Raw genomic sequence first — 24,513 nt, 5'->3', positions numbered from 1 at the left:
CCGGATCAAATCTTGGAAAGGTCCTGCCTATACAAAGAAGGAGAAAAGTTCAGGCAGAGATGAGGCTAAAGTCTGGAAACAAGGTTCCAAGTGCTGACCTCACAACTACCCTCATGAACAGCATGAACGTGGAAGGAGAGACAGCAGATGGAGCAGCGACCTGTTCGGGGGAAGGACCACCACCTTTGTACAGCCCCTGCAGTGGATGAACAGCTCGGGGGAAGGAAGTGAAAAGGGGGAAAGCCAGCCACCTTCAGCATACCTAACTCACTTCAGTGCCTCCACCAAGTCCTGGGATTCCAATCTGTGGTAACTGGAGTCATGTGAGTGAGGGATGCTAACTCCTAACAAGTAGATAAAGCCAAATTCAAACCCAAAATTAGGTCAGACCATCAGATATTCCAACTTCCATAAGTCTTCCCCAAGGCAGATTTTGGACTCAAATCTTGTCACAACGGAGGGAGAGCCCCTTGCTGGCAGAAGCAAAGATACCTATCCAGCACTGCCCTTGGCACTTGGACGGTCTCGGTGGCACATTCCCAGCACTCAGAACAATATCCAGGCCCAGCCTTCTGCCCCAATACCAAGCCCACTCCATCTGCCCCTGGAGCCCAGCCAGAGCCATGGGTTGGGCAGGCCCTTAGGAGGGAACTCACAGCCAATTCCTGCAGCTGTCTACCTGTGGTGCCTCTGTGAGAATGGAGGTCTAGGTGAGAAGAGCAGTACAGCGTAAAGTCCTACTGAGCCCACAGTGAAAACACTGTGTTACCCCCAAATAAACACTGGGCCAGAGGAGATCAAGGATCTGAAGAAAGGTGTTTTAGAAGAACCCTCACCCTTCTCGGCCCTGCTATGTGCCTTTGAGGGTTGCCTATGCAGACAGCATCAAGAGCGGAAGGGGTGCAGGTCACAAATGGTTTTCTTATCACTGGCCTGCGAAGAGTGGCGCTCTCCATTTCCTTCCCCGACCCTAGGGAACTGCATTACCTACAGGGTTCCCTACATTTTGCTCCCACCTTTGTGAAACACCCCCTTACCCAGACTTCTGATTATCCTTAATTGAGACTATCTTCTGTTTCCTGTTGGGGGTCCTTGACAGACAGGACCACCCACCCTAGATCCCCTGGATTGACCTGGCTTGCAATAATGAGTCATGCCTCTACATAGTTCAGTCTTTAGGTTTAGAAACATGGGCAGAACTTTGTGTCCCATAACCCCCTCTTACCTTCGGCTGGAGCCAAGCATGGAGCCATTTTGTTCACTTTTAGTCTGTTCCCGTACACTGGCAGACCTTTCTCAGGTTCCACGTTCAAGTGGCTCAGGTAATAGCCTCATTTCCCCCAGGGCAGTACTCCTTTGTGACTTCACCCACTGAAGTCACCCCGGAGACAGTGCTGAATATTCCATGCTAGAGTCTTGGCCTCTTAGGAGGCAGGGACAGCAGGCCTGGCCAGCTCAGAGGACTCTCTGTCCACAGTGTAAATGAGGACGCTGCTGGCCCATGTCTGGCAGGGATGTAGAGGGCAGCCTCAGAGGCACTGGGCACTCCCGGAACCATGGATGACGCTGCCGTCCTCAAGCGACGAGGCTACATCATGGGGATAAATTTGGGAGAGGGCTCATATGCCAAAGTCAAATCCGCTTACTCTGAGCGCCTAAAGTTCAACGTGGCGGTCAAGATCATCGATCGCAAGAAAGCCCCCACGGACTTCCTGGAGAAATTCCTTCCCCGGGAGATTGAGATTCTGGCCATGCTAAACCACCGCTCTATTGTCAAGACCTATGAGATCTTTGAGACATCAGACGGCAAGGTCTACATTGTCATGGAGCTTGGAGTCCAGGGTGACCTCCTTGAATTCATCAAAACCAGAGGAGCCCTGCAAGAGGATGATGCTAGAAAGAAGTTCCATCAGCTCTCCTCGGCCATCAAGTATTGCCACGATCTGGATGTTGTTCACCGAGACCTCAAGTGCGAGAACCTTCTGCTTGATAAGGACTTCAACATCAAGCTGTCTGACTTCGGCTTCTCCAAGCGCTGCCTGAGGGATGATAGTGGCCGACTGACATTAAGCAAGACCTTCTGTGGGTCAGCAGCATATGCGGCCCCTGAGGTGCTGCAGGGCATCCCCTACCAGCCCAAGGTATATGACATCTGGAGCCTAGGTGTGATCCTCTACATCATGGTCTGTGGCTCCATGCCCTATGACGACTCCAACATCAAAAAGATGCTGCGCATCCAGAAGGAGCACCGAGTCAACTTTCCACGCTCTAAACACCTGACTGGTGAGTGCAAGGACCTCATCTACCGAATGTTACAGCCAGATGTCAACCGGCGGCTGCACATTGATGAGATCCTCAGCCACTGCTGGGTGCAGCCTAAGGCACGAGGTCTGTCCTCTGGAGCCGTCAACAAAGAGGGGGAAAGCTCCCGGGCAACTGAGCCCGTATGGACCCCTGAACACACTGGTGCTGATAAGAAGTCTGCCACCAAGGTGGAGCCTAGGGAAGAGGCACGATCCGAGACCCAACCTGAGACAAAACCCCAGGAAGACACTGTGCAAGTGGCCAGGCAGTCAGAGACTATGGGCCTCAGCGGTGAATTGAACAGGGAGACAGAGGAAGGGCACACCCAACAGTCTTCAGAGACACATACCTAGTGAGCCCCTTGCAAGCCCAGGGGGCCAGCAGGGAATGAGGCACAGCTCTGGCTTGAAGCCTGAGCCTAGAAGTCAAGGGATGAGAGAGAGAGAAGGAAGACAGTCCCGGAGGAGCTGCTATTTTCGTCACTTCTCCCCCCCTTTGAACTTGGTAACTCACATGGCTAAAGAAGCAATAAATCACTATATTGGTGCAGACCTTAGTCCTGGGCTCCCCGTGGCTTCCTATCAGACTGCAAATCCTCATTCATAAGGAAATCCATTCCTCACCCACTAGCCTAAACTGTACCCTCAGGTCACAATTGAGTTAGCAGCACCAGTCAGAGGCTGGCTGGGGGGCATTTGGAGGGGCAGAAGCTAGGAATGATGGCTAACTGAGGAGGACACAACTTCTAGAGGGAAGCCAAGAAGTGCAGAGAAGGGTGGAGAAAAGGCAAGGAGAAGACAGTCCAAGAAGGTTGAACACTGGCAGCCTGCAGAGGAAGGGTAGGCAGCCAGAGCCCTCTCTTGCACTGGAGGGCTTGCACCAGCTGCATCAGGAGCTCAGGGGCCAGGCAGGTGTTTCATCACTACCCTGGGGCTCTCGGCTGCACACACCTGTGAGGGTCTGGGGAAAGACTACAGACAGTGGTGGACCCCCAAAGTACCTTGGTTGGTTCCCAACTTTTTTGGCAGCTGGTTTTCAGCTCTGCTCATCATGGGGCATGTTCCTCCTTGTCCAGCTGACAACCAGTTCTCAACAGTGCCTTTGGTTGCTCTACACCATCATTTTTCAGCCCAGAAGTAGGGGGCTCTGCTAGTTAACCCAAGCATGTCCTACAGTCATGGGTAGCTTTGACTGCATCCTGGTCTCTTCCAATCTTAATCCGTTCCAGAGGAGATGCCCCCAGTCAGAGGTGGAAGCAAAATTGGCAGCATGTCTGAACCCTATGGGCAAGAAAGGTAGCTACTGGCATTCCACATGGCAGCTTCCGGTGTTCCACATGGGCGTGGCCTGCATCTGGCACCACGGGTTGCCATGTACTTGCCTGTCTTGCTTACACCATGTCCCAAGCAGTCCTCACCTTGCTGTCGTGGCCCCTTTTTCTTCAGCTCACTCTGGGCAACCTCATGGAGGTCTAAGGGTTTAATGCACAAAAATAACATTTAGACTCATCTCAACCCTGCCCTCACTGATGTCTCTACCTTGAGAAGACACCCATGCCAATTTACTCTAGAGAAGTGGGATCCTGTGAGTTCCTGAATGTTCTTCCTACATCCACCCACCTCATCCAGCCCACCTTCACCCCACTGTCTGCTGTTCTACCTAAAATCTCCCAGCGTTATAATCACCTAGGTTACATCCGACCACTCTCAGAAAGGATTTCAGTGCTGGCTTCTAATCTGCCCATCAACAGCCCCTTATCCCTGCACCCCAACACATGTGCCATAAGCATACTTGCCAGTTCAGCTCTGACGGCTGTGCTCATCTCCCCAGACTCACCTAAGGGACATTGTCCTCCTCAAAGCCTTCTAGGGCCAAGCGACACTCTTAGCCTGCTTCTGTGATTTTTGCCTGTGAGGACCAAGTATCCATGGTTGAGGCATGGTGCTGACCCTGAGTAACACTGGTGAGAGTGAGACTGGAGAAGCCCTATGAAGGAACTTGGATGGGGCAGAAGGCTCTAGGACATATGGGACTGGGTGGTGGTGGGGTGCCCCAAGAAGAATTTAGGCTTCTCCCCTCTCATCTCTTATAGTCTTTCATGATTTGGGGGACAGAAGACACCAACAGGACCTGAGGCTGTTTGAAATTCAAGTAGGAGACAGTTGGGGTAGCAAGGAGATGCAAGAGCTCCTGCTATGTGCATTCCAGGTATAGAAATAGCTCAGAGAAGGTGGGTTCCTACCAGAAAGTACAGCACCCAGAGTATGATGCGCAAGTACTGAGCCCAGTCCTCTACAAGCAGCCTAACCATTCATGACTTAGCTATCTGGAGTGGTACTCGGGGGTTTTAGGACCAGGACAGGACTTCAGGGTGGCTTCTATGCTGCATTCTTGTTCCTCGTGTCATCTTTTCCCTCTTGACTACCTGGTAGCTCCTCTGTACCTGGGTTATGTCACTTCCTCTTTGAAGCCTTCTGGCCCGCCTCCCCCACTAGAAACAGGCCTTCTTGCTTTCCCTCTAAATACAGCATCCTTGGATCACGTCTTGGCAGCTCACTGTAAGCGTAAGACTCCTATGAGATGTGAAAATGAACACAGGACTTCTAAAGTAGCCAAGATTATACAGGATGCCACTTTGCAAAACAAACATTCATGCACAAAATACAAGACAGTCCAACACACAAATGGGGGGCCATGCCACAGCAGTTCATGTCATCCCTGCTCACTGCTCACAAAACCTCCACTCAGAAGCTTGCTCTTTATGGACAATGCTAAAGGCCATCAACTCCTGGGTCATCCAACACCAAGCCCAACACAGTCCCCTCCTTCTGGAAAAAGGCTCAGGCTGGCTATTCCCAACTCCCCCACCCTTGACCCTCAGAGGCCTGCTCTGGTCCACGGTCCTGGGCCTCTACATACATCCCAAAGCTAGCTGGATTTTCTAACAGCAACCATCTTAAAAGGGACTCGGGTTGTATAAGGCCTGCCCATCCTTTAGAGAAAAGCTCATGATATTCTCTTCTTTCCTGACTTATACCTTAGCCATTCTCAGCACTTGCTTGCTTGGATATCTTAGCAGCTTTTGTACCTAGCTGAAGCTCGCCCCATCCTCCACACCTGCCCTACCTCATTGAACATGCATCTGTCTATCCTGGCTGCTCAGAACAACCCTAGCACTACCTACCCTCCCACCCATCCACCCACTCCTGTTCACCAGGTCTGTGACTCATCTGCTCACTCTGCCCAAAGACCCTTGCCAACTCCTGACCCCAAACATGGAACTGCTTTCATCCAGCAGACTAGACCACCACTGGACTGACTGAACCTGGGAAGCTTCCATAAGCTCACAGGAATGTTTCTTTCAACCCCACAGAAGCAGCAGGGGATTGGCTCCAGTGAAATGACAAACACAGGGCCAGGCTTGGGGCTAGACCTGGATCACCTCCCTTAGGACCTCACTGGTGACAAGAAAGCCACAGCAAGAAAGAGGGCCAGGGAGGGTTACCACAGGCCTGAATGCCAGCTTCATTCCAGTGGGTGAGGAGGGGGTGCTCCTTCTAGGCCTTCCTGCCTTCCAGGGCCCCATTCCCCACAGCCTAGTCCCTACTCCTAGCAGCCTGGCTTTATGACTTCATTCACTGGTCACTTGGTGACAATGCTGAGCCTTCCACTCCTCCAAGTCCAAGCCCAGCCCAACTAGACACCTCCCCACAGTGGAAATGAGGACCATGCCTGCTGGCCCTTGTGGGGAGGGGATGTAGAGGGAGGCGGCACCGGCCGCTCCTGACACCATGGACGATGCCGCGGTCCTAAGGAAGAAGGGTTACATCGTGGGAATCAACCTGGGCAAGGGCTCCTATGCAAAAGTCAAATCTGCCTACTCTGAGCGCCTCAAGTTCAATGTGGCAGTCAAGATCATAGACCGCAAGAAAACACCCACGGACTTTGTGGAGAGATTCCTTCCTAGGGAGATGGACATCCTGGCAACCGTCAACCACCGTTCCATCATTAAGACCTATGAGATCTTTGAGACCTCTGATGGACGCATCTACATTGTCATGGAGCTGGGTGTCCAGGGTGATCTCCTTGAGTTCATCAAGTGCAGAGGAGCCCTGCATGAGGATGTAGCACGCAAGATGTTCCGCCAGCTCTCCTCAGCTGTCAAGTATTGCCACGATCTGGATGTTGTTCACCGAGACCTCAAGTGCGAGAACCTTCTGCTTGATAAGGACTTCAACATCAAGCTGTCTGACTTCGGCTTCTCCAAGCGCTGCCTGCGGGACGGGAGCGGGCGCATCGTCCTCAGCAAAACCTTCTGTGGGTCAGCAGCTTATGCGGCCCCTGAGGTGCTGCAGGGCATCCCCTACCAGCCCAAGGTATATGACATCTGGAGCCTAGGTGTGATCCTCTACATCATGGTCTGTGGCTCCATGCCCTACGATGATTCTGACATCAAAAAGATGCTGCGCATCCAGAAGGAGCACCGAGTGGACTTCCCACGCTCCAAGAACCTGACTGGTGAGTGCAAGGACCTCATCTATCGCATCCTGCAGCCAGATGTCAACCGGCGGCTGCACATTGATGAGATCCTCAGCCACTCATGGCTACAGCCTCCCAAGCCCAAAGCCATGTCTTCTGCTTCCCTCAAGAGGGAGGGGGAGGGCAAGTATCGAGCTGATTGCAAGTTGGATACTCGACCGGGCTCAAGACCCGAACACCGGCCTGACCACAAACTGGCAACCAAACCCCAGCACCGGATGCTGGTATCCGAGAATGAAGACAGGATGGAGGAGAGGCTGGCTGAGACTTCCAGAGCTAAAGACCATCACATCTCTGGAGCTGAGGTGGGGAAAGCAAGTACCTAGTGGTGGAGAGGGCGCTGGGGGATCATGGTGTGCAGTTTGCACTCACATAAGCTAAATAGGCAGGTAGGAGCTGAAGAAGGCACAGGCGCAAGGAACAAGTAAAATCCGTCAATTAAACCACTATTTTGATTACGTTCTATTAGCTTTTTTCCACTTAGTAGCAAAGACATTAATTACTGACCACCAAATAAATCACAAAGTGTATACAAGCATTCAGAGTGCCCAGTGAGGAGTCTTTTTCTCTAGGACTCATCCAGCGCGGGGATGTCCAGCATACTCAGGCCCAGGCAGACTCAATGAGGCCTGTGGCAGAGGGGACCTCTGCCATAGTCCTTTGCCAGGCTTACGCTTGTCAGCCTCTGGCCTTCTCCCACCCCCAAGGCTTCCAGACCTGGACAGCTCCATGCTTCTTCCTTAACTAATGCAATATAAGCTACCCTGACCCTGCCTTATTCCTCCCCAGTGGTCAGTATCCATTAACTTCAGAGACAATCAAAACTGCTCAAGCCTCACCCTCCCATCCCCAGGAATGGGGTGGCCCAGCTGACAGCTTGTTGCTATCTTCCCCATCCTGTCGACCTGCAATGGCCCAACCCCCAGCATTCCTCAATCAAAGTGTCTAGATGCCATTCCTGGTTACATCCTTCCCTGAAGAGTCCCTCACACTGGTCAAATGCTTGAGGGGGTCAGCACCTAGGCAGCACGCATGCTCCCATCTCCCGTCTCTGCTTCCCACTCACTCAGGGAACCCCTTGGATTAAAGCTCAATTTCCCTGAGAGACAAAAGTACAAACTCCCTAGCCTGGGATCCCAGTTCTAGTACTGAGGCTCCCAGGGCACAGGAACTCATGGGGGACATCTGGTTAGCAGAGGCCTGACCTAGTTTGTCTCTGATGCCACGATAAAAACTTTCACCAAAAATAACTTAGGGGAGGAACTGATTTATTTCAGTGCACACTTTCAGGTCACGGTCCATCACTGAGGGAAGCCAGAGCAGGAGCCCAAGGAGGACCCAAAGCAGAGACCATGGAGGACCGCTGCTTCTTGGCTTCTCTCTAGCCTACTCCCAGGCTCTTACACCCCAGGGCCACCACCCAGGTATGCCGCTGCAGGGCCCGGCCCTTCTACATCAGTTAGCAATCAAGAAAATGCACCCCCAGACATGCCCTCAGGACAGTCTGATGAGAAGTAATTCTTCAGTTGAGGTTCCTTCCTCTTAGGGTAACTCCAGCTGTGTCAAACAGACAAACACCAGGCAGAACAAGAGCCAAGGCAGGGAGTACCCAACCAGGAGTACCCAACCCAGGTGGTTTCCAGAGAACACCAGTGCAGAGGCCTGAGTGGACCAACGCCAGCAGACTCGAAAGGTGGCTCTCATGGAATCAAAGCAGGGTCTGGGGCTAAGAAGAGTCAGGTGTGCTTTAGGCTACCTGAATAGCTCAAGCCCTGTGACACCACCATCAGCTTCAAGACCATTGGATGGGGAATTAGATCATAGTTTCAGACTCTGATAGGCCCAGACAGTAGGGACTCTTCACCTTTGTAAGGCATAGGCTCATGAGCCCAGTAGGCCACTAGTCACCTGAGGACTAGTTACCCTTAATCCACAGGCAAAGAGCAGGCTGCTGGTGCACATGGCATTCACAGGTTTACAGCGAACCCAAATTCATCTTTTCATATCACAGCCCAGACTGAGGTAAGGCTGGTGTCTTGGCAGAGCCCAGGAGGAAGTGTCAAGAACACTGGGATAAGCAGAGATTAGGGCGGGGAGGTATTGTAGGCCTACCTGAGCTAGAAGTTAGGTGCTAGGAGGTAAGAGCTGAAGTCACAGGAAAGTGACTTGTCCTGGTGTTAGCCTGATAAACAGGACCTACCTGAGCCTGTAACCAACAATCCAAATAGTCAGGCCTAGCTGGGAGCTGCTGAGCTGGACCCAGAACCCATGAGTGCAATGGCATGATTTTTGGGGTCTGAGCTACCCTTCACAGTGGAAAGCTCAGGTGTGAACTCAGCATAGAAGGCAGCTCTGTCAGCTACACATCTCCTCCCCCAGAGCCCCTTGCTTCTTAGTCCTGAGGTCCTGAGACACCCAGGTGGGCCCCAGGATATGGATCGGCAGCCCGGCCAGATGGTGCCAGGTGTTCTTTAATGAGGGTTCAGTTTCAGCAGGGCCTTGGGGGACAGCACCAATGCTATACTCCCAAGGGGAGTGGTCAGTGTGATGTGCCAACCTGGCCACGGCACAGCACTACACACTTGTGGTGCCTGTGGTCTGGCTCTCCAAGGCCTGGAGTCCTCTGAAGAGTAGACAGCTGTCGTATACACTCTACAAAGTGTCCCACAAAGCATCCACAGGTCCGGCCAGGCCTGGCTCTAAAAGAAGTCTGAAGCTTTGCGCCGGGCAGGAAGCTGCAGCAGGTTGTCTGTGATGGAGGCTGGGTCCTGTGTGAGGGGTGTGCGGGTAGCAGACCCAGGGGCTGGTGTGCTTGTCGGGGTCTGTGGCCCACCAGCTGGGGTCTTGAGGTGGGTAGAACGTGCTGGGGATGGTGTATAGCTTGCCCGCAGGGCGCGATCTGTATACTTGCTGGCTGTCCTGCTTACGAGGCGCTGGAGGGCTGGGGACATGGCTGGGCTCAGGCCTTTGGGAGTAAGACTGTAGAGAAGGGACAGAAAAAAGCAACCTTGTTAGAGGCCAGGTGCTGCTCAAGGCAAAGCCTCCCTCAGTTCCTCAGGAGGAGCCCTGTCAAGAGATAAGGTCACTCTGAGCTGAGGACAACAACACTGGGCACAAAGCAGTCAGGTCAGATCTGTGGAACAGCTACCTCTGCCTGTGGGACTGGATGGAGCGCGGACTTTTGGGAGCTGGGGTCTCCAACTCTCTCCAAAGTGAATGACATTGACTCCACAGAACTAACAGGAGCTCACAGGCAGGCAAGGAGCCTAAAGAAGGCCAAGGAAGATACTGAGACAGAGAGTGCCTCACAGTCTGCTCCATACACAGCCACAGCCCTCACAGAAGAACCCTGTAGATACACCCTGGGCTCTGTCCTGCAAGTCATGTACCCACATGGTCTTAGAGGCTGAGTGAGACGGGCACAAACTCATCTCTACCCTTCCTACCCAAAGGTCCAGCTGCCTCTCACCTGGCCAAGTTCTCTGTGACTCTCCGCAATGCTTCCTGCTTCTTGGCCCGGTTTTTGGCAGCTGCTTCATTGGCCATCTTCAGACCCAGACGCTCCCTGCGGCCTGGTTCCAAGATCTATAAGGTAGTGGGCATGTGAGTGACTTGTGATGGCCCTGCTACCCAGCCAGGCAGTCTGTTATCCAGCAGGGCAGCTGCATGGGCACCAGCCTCTCCTCCATGACTGTTATAATCCAGCAACTCATCTGTCCCAATAGCTGTCAAAAGCACCGCCCAGCTGGATGAAGTTGTAGACGGAAGTTTCTGTCCCGCCTGGTCCTGCAGTTGTATCTGTCTCTGGGTTTTTACTGATCATGCTACATGTAGTGGTGCATTCCTGAAATCCCAGCAATTGGCAGAAGACTACAGAATGTGAGGTCACCCTGGCCTATACAATCAGACATAGTCTTAAAATAAACACAAAGAAAAGCAAGACGGCTCAGTGAGTAAAGGTGTTTGTTAAAAGCCCGATGACCTGGTTTGAATCCCCCAAGACCCCACAGGATGGAAGGAGAGAACCACTCGAACAGGCTGTCCTCTGACCTCCATACATGTGCTGTATCACATGCCACGCACATACACGCTTATACACATACACAAAGAAATAAAAGGCGGGTGGGAGCTGAGTGGTGGCGCATGCCGCCTTCAGTCTCAGCACTTGAGAGGCAGATCTCGGTGAGTTCAAGGACAGCTGGATCAACACAGCGAGGTCCGGGCAAATCTGAGCTACATAGTGAGACATGCTCTCAAAACACACAAAAAAGGCCGGGCGGTGGTGGCGCACGCCTTTAATCCCAGCACTTGGGAGGCAGAGGCAGGCGGATCTCTGTGAGTTTGAGGTCAGCCTGGTCTACAAGAGCTAGTTCCAGGACAGGAACCAAAAGCTATGGAGAAACCCTGTCTCGAAACAAACAAACAAACAAAAAACAAAACAAAACCACAAGAAAGCTGGTCCCAGCACTTCAGATACTAAAAGGAGTGGAGGGTATGTACAGGAAACAGATCCTGGATTAAATCCCCAGCAACACCCCCCCCCCAAAAAAAAACTCAAGTGAAAACAACCAACACCACCAACAAAAACAGTTTAAACTATACCATTACCTTCTAGTTGTTTTTTAAATTATTGTTTTATATTTAAGATTTTCACTTTTCTGGAACTTACTTTGCTGGTACCAATATTCAGAACCTAGTTTACCTTATCCTCAAAGGCCCTGCAACCTCACACCATCTGAAATAGCACCTTTCCCTCCCATGGCCTCCATTTTCTGTCTGCCCCCAGCTTTCCATCTTGCTTGACACTTGGGCACACAAGGCACAGTGGGCTGCCTCTGCCCTGTGCCCTGCAGAGCCTGCCCAGGGTTTGTTTGTTTCAGAACTCTTTCCTGCAGGGCTAGTGCCACTTCCCGTGCTGTCAGAGCCGTGGTCCACACTTTCATATTCAACAGCACCTTGTTTGTTCTCCTCTTTGGCTTGGTTATCTCACATCCCAGATACAGTCCACAGTCAAGACCTCCAAAACCTCCGCCCATGATCTGTCTAGGTGTGTGGTACGTGAACTCTACCGACTGCTCTGGAGGTCGGGGAGGTCCTCCTGGCTCGGATCAGGAGAGCAGTGTCAGGACTGCAGTGCATGTCTGACGTTGGCCTTATGAAAGCTATGCTTCTTCCTGGGGATCCGGACTCTACTGCTGACTAACATGAGCTCTCTCTGCCACAGCCTGAATTGATTACAGCTGGTATCTGGAGGCTTGAGATCACCTGGGGCCCAGCCACCAAAGCATACCTACATATTTATCAACACTACATCTAATCTTGTCGGGTTTCAAAAGAAGATTTACGTTCTTGATCTGCCCACTCAATACCCTGAGGGATAGCACCCTCACAGTGAGCAAGTATACTCTCAAGTATCAGGGACCTTTTCTCCTTAACATTCCAAACCACACTGATGCTCTCTGTTTTGTCCACAAACTCCCCGAAGCCAGAGACATTGTATTTTCTTTCTCCATAGTTCTCAGGCATACCTGCCTCCTACCCACCCACTTGGGCATACCTGCCTCCCACCCACCCACTCCCTCCATCAGGGGTCACCTGATTTGTACATGTTGTCTGTCTACCTCTAACTTCCTGTTCCACCAGAGAGAGGCCACATGATGTATATATACCAGGCTTTATGTGACTCAGTCTTTCTGGTTTGCTCTAGGTCTTGGCCTCCACTGATCCAGTCCTACAATGCTAGGCTCACACTGTACTATCCTGAGTGTCCCTACTATGCTATGTAATCAGAGGCCAGCACATGGTCCTTCTGGAAACACACACTATGTCTGCAGGCCTACAAGGCAGCTGGAGTTTCTGGGCTAACTCTGTGTAGTCTAGCCTCCAGGCCTGCTTTGTTACCTTGCCTTGGCCTCCACCCTCCCAAAGGGTTTGCTAGTCCTACCACAATCCCCTCTTCCACAGAAGTCCCGTCTCGGTCTTGAGCAGAAGCACGAAGGCATCCACACCAAGTCCCAGCCTCACGTCCTCTCACCACAACCCACCTTGAAAGTCGGGCCTGGTGTCCTGTCCACATAGGGGCTCTCTGACCCTTCCACTCTTAGGGGGGTGTTCTCAACTTCTCCCCAAGTCATCAGTGGGGACTCATTCACACCTGCAGACAGAGAGCAGAGGACCTAGTGGGGTGCTGTCTTAAGGCCAACAGGCAAACTCTTCTTCCCTGAGACTCTAGAGCCTAGCACCCCACCATCTGAAGGGGAACATCAAAGACTCCAGAGCCTAGCATCCCACCATCTGAAGGGGAACATCAAAGACACCACAGCCTCAAGGCATGAGAGCTGTACTTAGGTTGGGGAAGGTGGGTCTATTGGACACCATCCTAGCATAAGGCCAGAGGCATCAACAGAAGAAAACACTTTGGGTTTCCAAGGCTTCCTAAATCCCAGTGCAAACCTATAGTGTCTTCACATCCTTGAGCCCACGTGTGACTCAGTTTCCATTTGGAGTCATTTCTGACTTAAGTCATTTGAGTTCAAGCTTGCTTGCCTGCTCTGCCTTTTCCAGTAACCTTGAGGGCTATGAATAATGTCTGTGTTAACCCATAGAAAAGAGTATTTTTTTGCCCAGTTGAAAGAGCACATCTTTCTATTAAGATTTGGGTTGGTGTATGCCAGCCAGAAGCACTCCTTGTTAGAGATTAGAAGCCTCTTCACTGTATAAGATAATGCACCTGTTTGAGCTTCCTCCCAAGGACAGTGCAGGGAGGTGGTTAGCTGACCGGATCGCCCTTTGTTCTGCCTTCTGACTGTGATTAGTATATACGCTGGCTGAGAAATAAACTCAGGGTTGTTTGGTATTTACCATCGGTCCTCCTGGTCTAGCCTATGTTTCTGTCTTCATTTTTCTCAATCTAACTTTTCTGTAGCCTCAGCGCCCCCTCCCAGGGAACCCCCAGCTAATTTCTGCCGGAGCGGCCTCCGACAGCACTGGGTGTGGGGACCAGCATGCAGTGAGGCAGAGGAGCAGCCTGTGTATCAAGGACACACCCAATCTCAGCTGCCTCCCTGCAGAGACAGTAGGCCTGGTGTCCAGAACCTCTCCACCTTTTGTAGAGGTTTGTAAACTCTCCAAATTTAGATCTGTAAGCACCAGGCATGCACACACGTCTGCCTATTCACATCACAGAGAAGACCAGAACAAGACATGGCACACTGGGGAAACTTAGGTACATTCCAGAAGAGTCTAGCCTGTGCACCGCCCGGTCCAGTCTGGGCTCACAGCCCATGTCTTACCAGGAGCAGGAGAAGGAGTGGCAACAAATCCAAAGCCGCCCACTCGGGGGGACTCTTGAGGAATAAGCTCTTTGCCGTCAGGGCCAACCTTGCCCTGTTTGTGCTGGAAGAGAGAGAACCCAGTGTCAGGGGTCTCCACAGCTGACTGACGACAGGTGCTGGGGTGCATGTAGGAAACACTTCTGGGGTAGAGCTGAGGCTCTTCGGGAAAGAGCAGGAAGGCCCTCATTTTCATATCTTCCCAAGGGCTTTGAGGGACTGTAGTAGCAACCATCAAGCAAGGGGTGCCCCTTTTCCTCCACCCAAGGATGAATCTCTTGGGATGCAATACTACAAAGAGTTGGTGCTTTTTCCTTAGAGGCATCTAAATCTCCCCAATTCCTGCCTCTCTTCCCACAACCCCATAATGACCAGAGCTACCCTCTGAGAGTACTCACTCTCTTGATCAGACTCCCCCTGGCACTTCCCAGAACACACTGCTCTATTCCCCTCCCTGCCTGGTAGATAGGTATGGGTCTGGATTAGCTTCCAGAAGCTTCTCTTCCCTCAGATTAATATCATGGCAGCTGGTACAGAGCTGGACTCATCGGAAGGGGGCCAAAGGAGACATGGGTTGTATCACAAAGGGGCTGTGGTAGTTTTGCCAATTGAGCTTTTTTTTTTTTTTTTTTTACCTTTTTTAATTGATTTATTGAGCTATACATTTTCCCCTGCTGCCAATTAAGCTCTTGTCTGGCCTCAGGACAATCCTAACTTAAAGGGGACAACTACAATGAAAGACGCCACACCTATCCATAGTTAGCCCATCACATTTGTCCAGTTGCCTGGCAGCTCTGCTGACTCACCTGGGCATTCAGGGCAGCCGCCTGCTGTAGCTGGGACCTGCTCAGGGCCTGACTGAAGGGGTCCCGGAGGAAGCGTGTGTTCTTATGAACTACCTGACGTGGTTTCTTGAACAACTGCTCTTCATCAGGGACACCTATGAAAGGAAGAACACAGTGCAGGCATCACAGGGGTGGGATGCTCCATGCCCCACCCCAGCCCTAGAGGTCATACAGCCTGAGGGGTAGAAGCATACTTAGCTAAGTCACCCCCAACCAACACCACACCTACAGAACCTAACAAAGCGGTGTGGAAGGCAATGCTCCACAGATGTCACATATTCCCAACCCCAAGATGGCCCAGGACCTCCCTCTGGTCCATGCTGCAGTAAACATACACACACACAGACACTTTAAAAGTCCTGGCCCTCAGTCCTACTCACTCACCCTCAGGATAGTACATAAGAGAATTCTTCGCCTTATACTTCCAGGTCTCTACTCCAGCCTGACTGCTCTCAATGGCTTGGTGCTCTGCCGATGGGAGTTCAAGATTATCTTTCTGTCGCTAGAGTGATATGGAGGAAAAGTAGGATCAGGGAGGCATTCAGACCTTGTGGCCTTGGGACTCCATCCCCAAAGAAGGTGCCCATGTTTTCAAACTCTGGGACTACCTTCTCAAACTCCTCCTCAGCTTGGTAGAGCCACGCATGACGGGCATGGCTTTTTTCCTTGGCCACCTCCATGATCTCCTGGAAGGAGGCATTGTCCTCACTTGTGTAGCGGCTCAGGAAGACATCCAGGCTGGGCAGCGGTTCCTTCTCCTCCTCATCTGCAGCCTCTCCTGCTCAGGCAGGGGTCACAGGTAGGGAACACAGAATCACTCACATGATCACCACTGTATAGCCAGTCTGGGGACCACGCCACTCTGGAAGAGCTGGGACCCTGACTCCTGCTAGGTGACACAGCAAACCCCAAGTGTTCAGGCAGCCCCAAGTGGCACCCATAGCTGCCGGCCAGCTCCATTCATCTGCTGGATGCCAAAAGAAGTCTGTGATCTGAGTGGCTGGTGAAGGGGCAGGGACGAACACTGAAGCAAGAGCTCATGAGGACAGCTTAGCAGCCCCTTCCTCTGCCCAAACTGTACTAACCCCAGAGGACTGACCTCCAAAGCCCCAAAGTTCTTCTTTCCTTCCCGGGACTGCCTTGTCCTAACTACCTTTCCCTTCCTGGCTGGTGTTACAGGTGAGTGTGGTCACTATGCATCAGGGTATCAAATTCATTCCTAAGGCAGAAGCCATATGATCCAGCGCTCCAGAGAGGGACACACAGACTCTGGGCCACAAAAGCCAACCATACCACCTTGATCCCTGCCACCAAGGCAAGTGATTATCCTGTAGAGGTAGCACTGAAAATCTCAGGGGAGCATGTGAGGCCGAGGTTTCTCATCCATTCTGACAGTCTGAACCACTATCTGTGTGCCAGCCAGTGCCAAACACAAGTTCAAGAGCATTCAACTGTTGACTATTCCTGATACCTACAGAAGTTACAGCCTTTCGAAGCCTGTTTCCTTACCTGTAATTACAGAACTCCAACGTTTACTGGTAAAATAAATGTGTAAAAAAAAGGGCATCTTCAGATTGACCAGTGACTACTGTATTTCCATCAAGGATCAAGCTCCAAGGATAGCGATTACTGTGTTCATGGCAGAAAAAGCTGTGTTGTGGAGAAGCTATGCTTGAGTGAGCACGTTGTACATCTGCCCTAGTACAGCACGCTGCAGACTAGAGCCTGATACAGAAGCATCTTACCCACCTCTAGTGATAAATCCTATTACTGATCAACCAACCCAGACAAGTCCCTTAGGATGTGGAACATGCACATGAGATCTATACAAGGCTCCGCCTGACTTTAAGATACACCCCACACGTATATCCGATGCGTGGAAGACAGCACATTCACCTGTTCTACATGCCTGTGGATGTGCAGCACACCATGTGCTAATCTAAATGCGGAGCCCTCTGATGGGAGCAAGACCACGACCCTGCTCTCTGGGAGGGCATTCGAATTAGTAGTTAGGGTGAGAAACAAGAAACACTTTCCAGAATGTTACTTCCTGCAGGGAAACACAGAGCCAGCAGTGTGGCAAACAGTGAGACTCCGGTCTCAGCACAACCAATCAGAGAAGCCAAGGCAAGCTATGAGGTATAGAGCCCCAGGGTGTTCCAACTTCACACAAAACGTCAGGAACCTCAATGTCCACACAAGTTTCTGCCTCTTAGCCCAAACAGGTAACACCCAAATACAGACCTAAAGGGAGAGACACAAGCAGCAACTGACGTGGAAGGAAGAAGGGGCCTAAGGCATCTTCAGGAATCAGTAACGAAAGAGCTTTCCCAGCCCACAGACCCTACAAGGCAAAGGCTGGCACACTCAACAGGCTGGTGACAGTGATGGGCTCTCATTCCAGAGACAGGCACAGAACACTGCTCCTACACACTGGGGAGCTGGACAGAACTTCTGCTTCCCACACCAGGCTTTGATCCCAAAAGCTGATACTTAGGTTAGGAGATCCCTCAAGGATGAAATGTGGTCCTGAGAAAGCTCAATACAGCTCCCAAGCATTCTCGACCATGAGACCAAGAGAGTGTGCTCACTCACCATCATCTAGGTCCCGGCCCTGCGACCGGGGCTTGCTGCCCACCACACCAGAGCCTGCGTGTACCTCGGGAGTTTCAAAGGTGGCTGGAGTAACATCTGAGGGAAGCAAGTTAGAAATTAGAGCAAGTCTATAGTGACAAGAGACTTCCCTCTGTGCCCTTGTAGAGTGGCATCCTCTTACAGGGTGGTGGAGGTTCCCGAGATATCTTGCCCAGAGCAGAGCCAAACTTGATGGCAATCTGGCGCATACGCTCCAAATCTCCATTTTCCTCAGCCTCCAAGTATTCCTTCTGTGCCTGCAGCTTCTCCACATCAGGGAAGAAATCTCTCTGGATGACTGTCTGGAGTCCCTATCATAAGCAATCAGAACAAAGGCCAGAGCTGGCATCTGGGAGCCTTGACACCAATAACCATGTTAGGCCCTAAGGGCTTTTCACTTCTGCCTATCTGGATAACTGCGGTTTGCAAGATGGTTTAGAAGCATTTTCTAGCAAGGTGGTCCATCTCATATGGCTCTGATTACCTAACATTACTGAGCAACCTCTTGATGCCCATAAAAATCCTTCACTAACTGGTCTTTCTCGTTCTCCTTTGCTGGCGCCATCTACAACACCAGCCGAACTAATGTGGATGTTGCCATCCTCATTCCACCCATGAATTTTTATTTCAATCCAAACCTTTCTCTTGAAAGCCAATTACCACTACCGCCACTACCGGATGAAATTCACAAGGTATCGCCTCCAGCCAGACCTTGCTGTGGAGCTGCAAATCTGTATACCCAGCTGCGTGGCAAGGACACATGCTGGCATATGCCAGAAGCGTCCTAAATTTAACCAGTCTAAAACTAGACCTATGTCAGCTTGCCCTCCAGCATGTTTGTAGTGGGACCCCTAACTCGACGAGCAACCGAGACCCTCACTCAATAACACGGCCAGTACCGCGGTCTATTTCCAGGACCCCCCAGCCTTTACGTTTAACGTCGCTGCCTTCCAGAAAGTCCTTTTCGCCATCACCCTAAGAACGTGTCAAAATTCTACCCATACTTTAACAGGAAACTTAATTTCCTTGACCCTCAACAGACAACTCCAACTTTTCGTTGAAAACTGGACACCCGCTCCTGCACTGTTTCCTTGGGTCTCAAGATTTTCCAAACCCAAAGGCAGTTGTTCTGCTTCCTCAGGAGGCTGAGAGTTCCAGGACCAGAAAAAGGACTGGGGAGGAACGCGAATCGGGGGAGGGGCCCGAAAGTAGCCAGCGCTCGCACTGAGCTGGTACCTCGATGTACTCTTCTTCATCCAGAACCCGCTGCTTGCTTCTCGCAACCCCGGCCTCCCCAGCAGCGCGCTTCCTAGGGGGCGCGGACGCGGAGGGCAGAAACAGAGAGCCCGCCGAGGTCCCGGGCGTCCCCATCGCTATCCCAGAACCGCTCGGGCGGCGTAGGCAACACCAACAGCCAGCCAATAGAGAAGCAGTATTTTTATAACAAAGCTGGCGCTCCAAATGATGTCACTGGGAGCGCCGGATCTTAAGAGACTTGTAGTCTTTGATTCCCGTCTGCGTTGCTTGTGCCTGTCTAGACTATGGTCACTAGGGAGCGCTGTGGGGTGAATATTTGATGCCACTTTCCTTCTGTTAGAAGTTTCAATTTTTCTCAAAAAACAAAAACAACAAACAAAAGAAACCCACTGCATATGTTTCAAAGGAATTTTTAAATACTTCAAAAATCATATATGGCTTTCCTCTGACGGCGGCCATCAGGTGAGCCAAGATGTGCGCGTACAAGTACATCCAGGAGCTGTGTCGGACGTGCTGCGTGTCCTGCTGAGGGTCCGCTGCTGGCAGTACCGCCTGCTGTCCCCGCGGCACCGGGCTCCCCGCCCCACCCCGCCCGACAAAGCGCGGAGGGTGGGCTACAAGGCCAAGCAAAGTTACGTCATATACAGGATTCGCGTCCGCCGTGGTGGCCGCAAACGCCCAATGCCCAAGGGTGCGACCTACGGCAAGCCTGTCCGTCCATCATGGTGTGAACCAGCTAAAGTTTGCCCGAAGCCTTCAGTCTGTTGCTGAGGAGAGAGCTGGACGCCACTGTGGGGCTCTGAGAGTCCTGAATTCTTACTGGGTTGGCGAAGATTCCACATACAAATTTTTTGAGGTTATCCTCATCGATCCATTTCATAAAGCTATCAGAAGAAACCCTGACACCCAATGGATCACCAAACCGGTCCACAAGCACAGAGAGATGCGTGGGCTGACGTCTGCAGGCCGCAAGAGCCGTGGCCTTGGAAAGAGCCACAAGTTCCACCACACTATTGGTGGCTCTCGCCGTGCAGCCTGGAGAAGGCGCAACACTCTACAGCTCCACCGTTACCGCTAATATACGTAATGTTTGTACAATTCATACCCAATAAACAATTTAGGACCGTCAAAAAATCATATATGACTTCAAAATTCAGAAAAAGAACACTAAGACAATTCTTCCCAGATTATCTAACAAAAGGTAAATGAAAGGAAAGAATGAGAGGGCACTTAAATCTCTGGTTAGATTTATTAGTTCCCTGCCTGCCGAGTGGGCTTCCCAAAAGAGGCGTGTACTCACTGACAGGATTCACGGGACTTCCATCCTAAGGGACATCGTGAATTTTGCCACACAAGTTCTAGCCCAGAATGATTTGGTATAATTTTGCTTTTCCAATGATCTCTTCCTTCATTGGGAGTCACTGGGGACTTTGTGGCTATGTCCCTGCCCCCATAGAGTTGACCACAATAATAAACACACATTAAGTCATCCTGAAAATGTGTAAAATCACGTCTGTGACTTGCAAGAATTCTGTACTCAGAGAATCCTGATTTCTACACAGGGCATATCAAACGACATTTTCCCCAGGCAGTATGTGGTCATAGATGGTGGTCATAGTCCAAGACGAATGGACAGGCTTCAGTCAAGTGGCACTGGAGAGGCATGTTGCAGGGGCCCAGGCTAGGATGGAGCAAGGCAAATCCCAAAGTAGGGCGTTTTTCACACAGTGCAGCGAAGGATATGACAGCAGAGGGGCAGAGCCGAGCTGCACAGTATCTTCGGGGTCTTGGCAAGAAACATTATTTTCATTTTGAAAGGGAGGCCAGAGTGGGTTCAGGTGAACATAACTAGAGAAAGTTGTAATGGTCATGGTGCAAGGTGACGGCAGTTTTCATCAGGTTTGCGCAGCTAAAGCTGCAGAGACGCTAGTTCCTAGGCTTTATTGACATATTTAGAGGCGACATTGGATGGGCTTGGTGTGACTACGTGAGGGACAGAGATACTGTAAGAAGAGAATGGAGAGGGGTGTGGAGATAGCTCATCCTTTAAAATCACTTCCAGAGGATTGGGGTTCAGTTCCTAGTATCTACCCCGTGGCTCACAACTGCACTTCTAGGGGTTCCAATGCCCTCTTCTGATCTCCACCAGCAGGAACAAATATATCGTGCACATGCATGCATTCAGGCAACACACACACACACACACACACACACACACACACACACACGATTGTTTTTTAAAGAAGAGAATGGAGATGGGAGAGGCTTTGAAATGGAGTCTCTGGACACTTGCTAAAGCCAGGCATCAGCTGAGGGGAGGGAGGAGCCTCTGCAGGGGATGGTAACAGCGAGAGGAGGGCAGGCAAACTCTGGTTCTGGATAACCAAGAAGGACAGGGGCCTGGAACCCAGCACAATGTGAATGCCCAAGCCTGCAGGTGAGCTGACCTCCTAGACTACTGTGTCTGAAGCTAGACAGCGCCATCTTCTAAGGCAAGGCCAAAGTTCGGGAAGAAGAGTCTGGCAGCAGCCTCAAGTGTGCATCCTAGGGACTAGGGAAGGAGTCCCCATCCTGGAGGTCTCTAGCAGTGTTAGGGACAGCTCTGGCTGGGAATACGTGCCTGCTTGGTGTTCTCCAGACCAGCCATTTTTTTTTTTTGTTTTGTTCTTCGAGACACAGTTTCTCTGTAGCTTTAGAGCCTAGAACTTGTTCTGTAGACCAGGATGGCCTCGAACTCACAGAGATTCCCTGCCTCTGCCTCCCCAGTGCTGGGATTAAAGGTGTGTGCCACCACTGCCTGGCTAAACCAACCATCTTTACACAGTGCCAAGATTTTCTGCCATTGGCTCTACAGTTTAGCTTCCATGGATGGACCACATCTCTTGCAGACACCACCACACACTTCAGAACCTGTAAGGGGACAGAGCAAGGAGATCAGGACAGATATAGGGGGCGTTAGCTGCCTCCAGCCCACTGCACAGGTCAGCAGGCGATGGAAGCTGCACTTTCATGCTGTAGTATCCTGTACACTTCTGTGTGACCAGGATTATAGGAGGACAAACATTCCCGAAGGAAGTGGGGATGGGATGTTCCCTGAATTTAATTTCCTCTTGCCCACCCAATAGGCACATGCCACTGTAGGAAACCTCCTGGGGGCAAGTGGCTAAAGATCTCCCATCTGGGAAGCAGGTTGGTAGTGCCCAGAGGGCATAGCAAATCCCAGGAGGCCTTGCTACCATCCACTGGTTTCAATTCTGTAACCAATTCTGTAGGGGAAACATGGTACTAGAACTGAGGATTTGTTGAGCTGTGCTCTCCAAGACATGCTGATCCCCTAGTTCTCTGGAAATGTGGAGGGGACCCAGCTCCTCATTAGGTGTGGAAATGAAGCCTGAAACGAGGACTTGGGGTCCTGGACTGTTTGGTGGTATTTGTAGATCTTGTTTATTTCTTGGTAACAGCACAAGGCTGAGATGAAGGAGTGGGTGTGGGGATCCGGAACATACCAACCGCAGCCTCCTTATTCCACAGGGCCTGACACAGGTCCAGTGTAGGACCTTAGAGGACAGAATAAGCCCAGAAAGTGGAAGACTAGATACTGGGCCAATTCTGGAGACAGCGAGGGAGGCTCCCCTGGAGAGGATTTGGGGTCCTGGATGGAGTTAGTGCCTCTCTAGGTGGTAGTGATGTCCGAGGAAGTTGACCTGCTCTGTCTGCACTTTACCTGCAGGAGCTCTCTGGTTCCTGCCCCATGTGCCCTCCCGTCATAGGCGAAGAGGTCTTGGACCCCCTCTCTCCCAGCACTGGCCAGGCGGACACTGAAAGAGAACCATGGAAGAGGATACTGTCCTCTCTTAGTTTCTGTGCAAGTAGCTCTGTCTCCCTCCTACTTTGTCGTCCTCCAAGTCACTGCCAAAGCCAGGAGAAACTCCAGACACCATCAACAGCTCTCCTTGGGAGGTTTCTTGGTTCCAGGCAGGAGCCTTGATGATGAAGCACGCTTTTGATGTCGCCACTTGGCCCGGCGGTTCTTGAACCAGACCTGAGGAGGAAGGGGACCAGGACAGCTCAGGCTCCATGGACCAACACCCAAAGAACTTCGGAAGGGCTGATAGGCGCGCCGGGTGGTAGGCGACACCACAGAGGTGCAGGTGAATGGACCTGCATCACTTCCCTTAGCCACACAAAGAAAAGAACCAAGACCTCCTACAGGGAGATTTCCTAGTCTCCCAGCCTTGGCCCAGTAGCAACCAGGATCTCCCTATCTCCCTCTCTCAAAGTCCTAAGTAATCTAGGCTGTTGTCTAACTCGCTGTGTGTCAAGGATGACTCTGATGAACGCGTGATCCTCCTGTCTCCACCTCCCCGAATGTTGAGATTACAGACGTGTGCCACCGTGCCTGGCTAGTTTTGCACATTTCTTAACTTTCCCACATCGGGGTATGAATGAACGCGTCTCTCTTCAATAGGGAAAACGGGGAAGACAGACGAAGTCAGAGAAAAAGACTCTTAACGCCTTCCAATTTCGGCCGCACCCCCAAAACATGATACAGGAACTGGTCCTGTGCTCCCATCCACTGATCCCGGGGGTTTCCCTCCAGCGTGGAGAGCTATGAGATGACCCCCAGCCTGGTCGGTCTTTGAAACAGAAGTGTGGTGCCAGAGTTGGCCTCCGGGCTGCGGGGCAGACACCCACCTCCACGCGCTCCTCCCGCAAGCGGATGCGGACCGCCAAGCGCTCGCGTGTGCCCACGTCGGGATACTGATTCTGTACAAAGAGCGCCTCGAGCGCCTGCAGCTGCTCCTCGCTGAAAATGGTTCGGTGACGCCTTGTGCGCCGCTGCGGGCCCTGGCCGCTCGTGCCGGTCAGAGCCGGCGAGCCTGCGCTCGGCGCCGTCAGGGGCAAGGGCGCCGCCGGTGCCAGTCTCAGGGGCCACGCTAGCCGCACTCCTGCGGGGCGGGGCGGGGCGAGGGCGCGGTCAGACATAGGGTTAGGGTGGGAGCCGAGCTCGCCCCACCGGCCGCCCTGCGATATCCCGGAGCTCGCCTCGCCCCGCCGCTCGCACTCACCGGGTGTGGACGCCGCCTCCGGGACTCCGCGGGGTGATGCTCGCGGGCCGCAGCAACAGCAGCAGGTGCAGGGCGCTGCGGCGGCAGGAGCCTCGGGCTCGTCGGGCTCAGCGGGGTTCCGGTCACCGACGGGTTGCTGTGGCTGTGCCACGGGCCTGCGTTCCGGCAGGCTGGAGAGGATGTGCTCGATGGAGAAAGGGCAGGGTCGTCCAGGATCCCTGCGGCTCGTCGCGCTGCCTGTAGTCGCCATGCCCGCGGGCCGCTGGCGCGAGCGTCCGAATATATACGTCGGGGGTGGGAGGTGCGGTAATCCCCGGGCCGGGCGCCGCTTTCGCGTGTGCTAATCCCGTCGCCAGTTCTCAGAGAGCTAATCCCCGGGCACGGAGGAGGGAGAGCCACTCCGTCTGGGTGCAGGGAGCCACGACGCCAGGAGGGAGCCCTGTGCTTTCCTATGTCCAGAGCTGGAGGGAAAGGAAGTGGTCAGGAGCCCACATTGTCTCCTATGGCTCAGTTGCTTGCTGGGAAGGATACCAG

The 24,513-nt window shown here is 52.2% G+C and overlaps 4 protein-coding genes and 1 pseudogene across 4 annotated transcripts; 3 read left to right on the top strand and 2 right to left on the bottom strand.

Moving 5' to 3' along the window:
• Positions 1-1,556: 1,556 nt before the first annotated feature.
• Tssk1b (testis specific serine kinase 1B) lies at positions 1,557-2,803 on the top strand. Its single transcript, XM_075956106.1, has one exon. The coding sequence runs from the start codon at positions 1,557-1,559 to the stop codon at positions 2,655-2,657; it is 1,101 nt and encodes a 366-aa protein (XP_075812221.1). The 3' UTR covers positions 2,658-2,803.
• Positions 2,804-6,095: 3,292 nt separating this feature from the next.
• On the top strand, positions 6,096-7,169 carry Tssk2 (testis specific serine kinase 2). Its single transcript, XM_075956094.1, has one exon. It carries the CDS (start codon positions 6,096-6,098, stop codon positions 7,167-7,169), a length of 1,074 nt encoding a protein of 357 aa, XP_075812209.1.
• Positions 7,170-8,094: 925 nt separating this feature from the next.
• Positions 8,095-19,050, bottom strand: Ess2 (ess-2 spliceosome associated protein). The gene is made up of 10 exons (XM_075969870.1): positions 18,890-19,050; positions 17,796-17,964; positions 17,615-17,710; positions 15,628-15,797; positions 15,404-15,521; positions 14,981-15,114; positions 14,136-14,238; positions 12,888-12,997; positions 10,313-10,428; positions 8,095-9,822 (listed from the first exon to the last, which is right to left on the bottom strand). Exons 1-10 carry the CDS (start codon positions 19,022-19,024, stop codon positions 9,543-9,545), a joined length of 1,431 nt encoding a protein of 476 aa, XP_075825985.1. The 5' UTR covers positions 19,025-19,050; the 3' UTR covers positions 8,095-9,542.
• A 318-nt stretch (positions 19,051-19,368) lies between these two features.
• On the top strand, positions 19,369-20,038 carry LOC142839782 (large ribosomal subunit protein eL15-like; annotated as a pseudogene).
• A 2,812-nt stretch (positions 20,039-22,850) lies between these two features.
• Gsc2 (goosecoid homeobox 2) lies at positions 22,851-24,241 on the bottom strand. Its single transcript, XM_075956068.1, has 3 exons — positions 23,980-24,241; positions 23,606-23,859; positions 22,851-22,952 (listed from the first exon to the last, which is right to left on the bottom strand). Exons 1-3 carry the CDS (start codon positions 24,227-24,229, stop codon positions 22,851-22,853), a joined length of 606 nt encoding a protein of 201 aa, XP_075812183.1. The 5' UTR covers positions 24,230-24,241.
• Between the last annotated feature and the right edge of the window lie 272 nt (positions 24,242-24,513).

Source organism: Microtus pennsylvanicus, chromosome 1 (assembly GCF_037038515.1).
Source record: "Microtus pennsylvanicus isolate mMicPen1 chromosome 1, mMicPen1.hap1, whole genome shotgun sequence".
NCBI classification, from domain to species: Eukaryota; Metazoa; Chordata; class Mammalia; order Rodentia; family Cricetidae; genus Microtus; species Microtus pennsylvanicus.
Note: the sequence above shows the minus strand (reverse complement) of the source record. Positions and strands in the feature narration are given on the sequence as shown.

What these genes read in the sequence shown, in the direction of transcription:
- Tssk2 (XM_075956094.1), top strand. Translation starts at nt 6,096, where the DNA reads ATGGACGATGCCGCGGTCCTAAGGAAGAAGGGTTACATCGTGGGAATC.
- Tssk1b (XM_075956106.1), top strand. Translation starts at nt 1,557, where the DNA reads ATGGATGACGCTGCCGTCCTCAAGCGACGAGGCTACATCATGGGGATA.
- Gsc2 (XM_075956068.1), bottom strand. Translation starts at nt 24,229, where the DNA reads ATGGCGACTACAGGCAGCGCGACGAGCCGCAGGGATCCTGGACGACCC. An exon ending in GGAGGCGGCGTCCACACCCG is followed by an intron (nt 23,860 to 23,979) that starts GTGAGTGCGAGC and finishes CCCGCCCCGCAG; the next exon opens with GAGTGCGGCTAGCGTGGCCC. An exon ending in TGCGGGAGGAGCGCGTGGAG is followed by an intron (nt 22,953 to 23,605) that starts GTGGGTGTCTGC and finishes CTTCCTCCTCAG; the next exon opens with GTCTGGTTCAAGAACCGCCG.
- Ess2 (XM_075969870.1), bottom strand. Translation starts at nt 19,024, where the DNA reads ATGGGGACGCCCGGGACCTCGGCGGGCTCTCTGTTTCTGCCCTCCGCG. An exon ending in GGGCCGGGACCTAGATGATG is followed by an intron (nt 15,798 to 17,614) that starts GTGAGTGAGCAC and finishes CTGCCTGAGCAG; the next exon opens with GAGAGGCTGCAGATGAGGAG. An exon ending in CACTCCTTCTCCTGCTCCTG is followed by an intron (nt 12,998 to 14,135) that starts GTAAGACATGGG and finishes CTCTGTCTGCAG; the next exon opens with GTGTGAATGAGTCCCCACTG.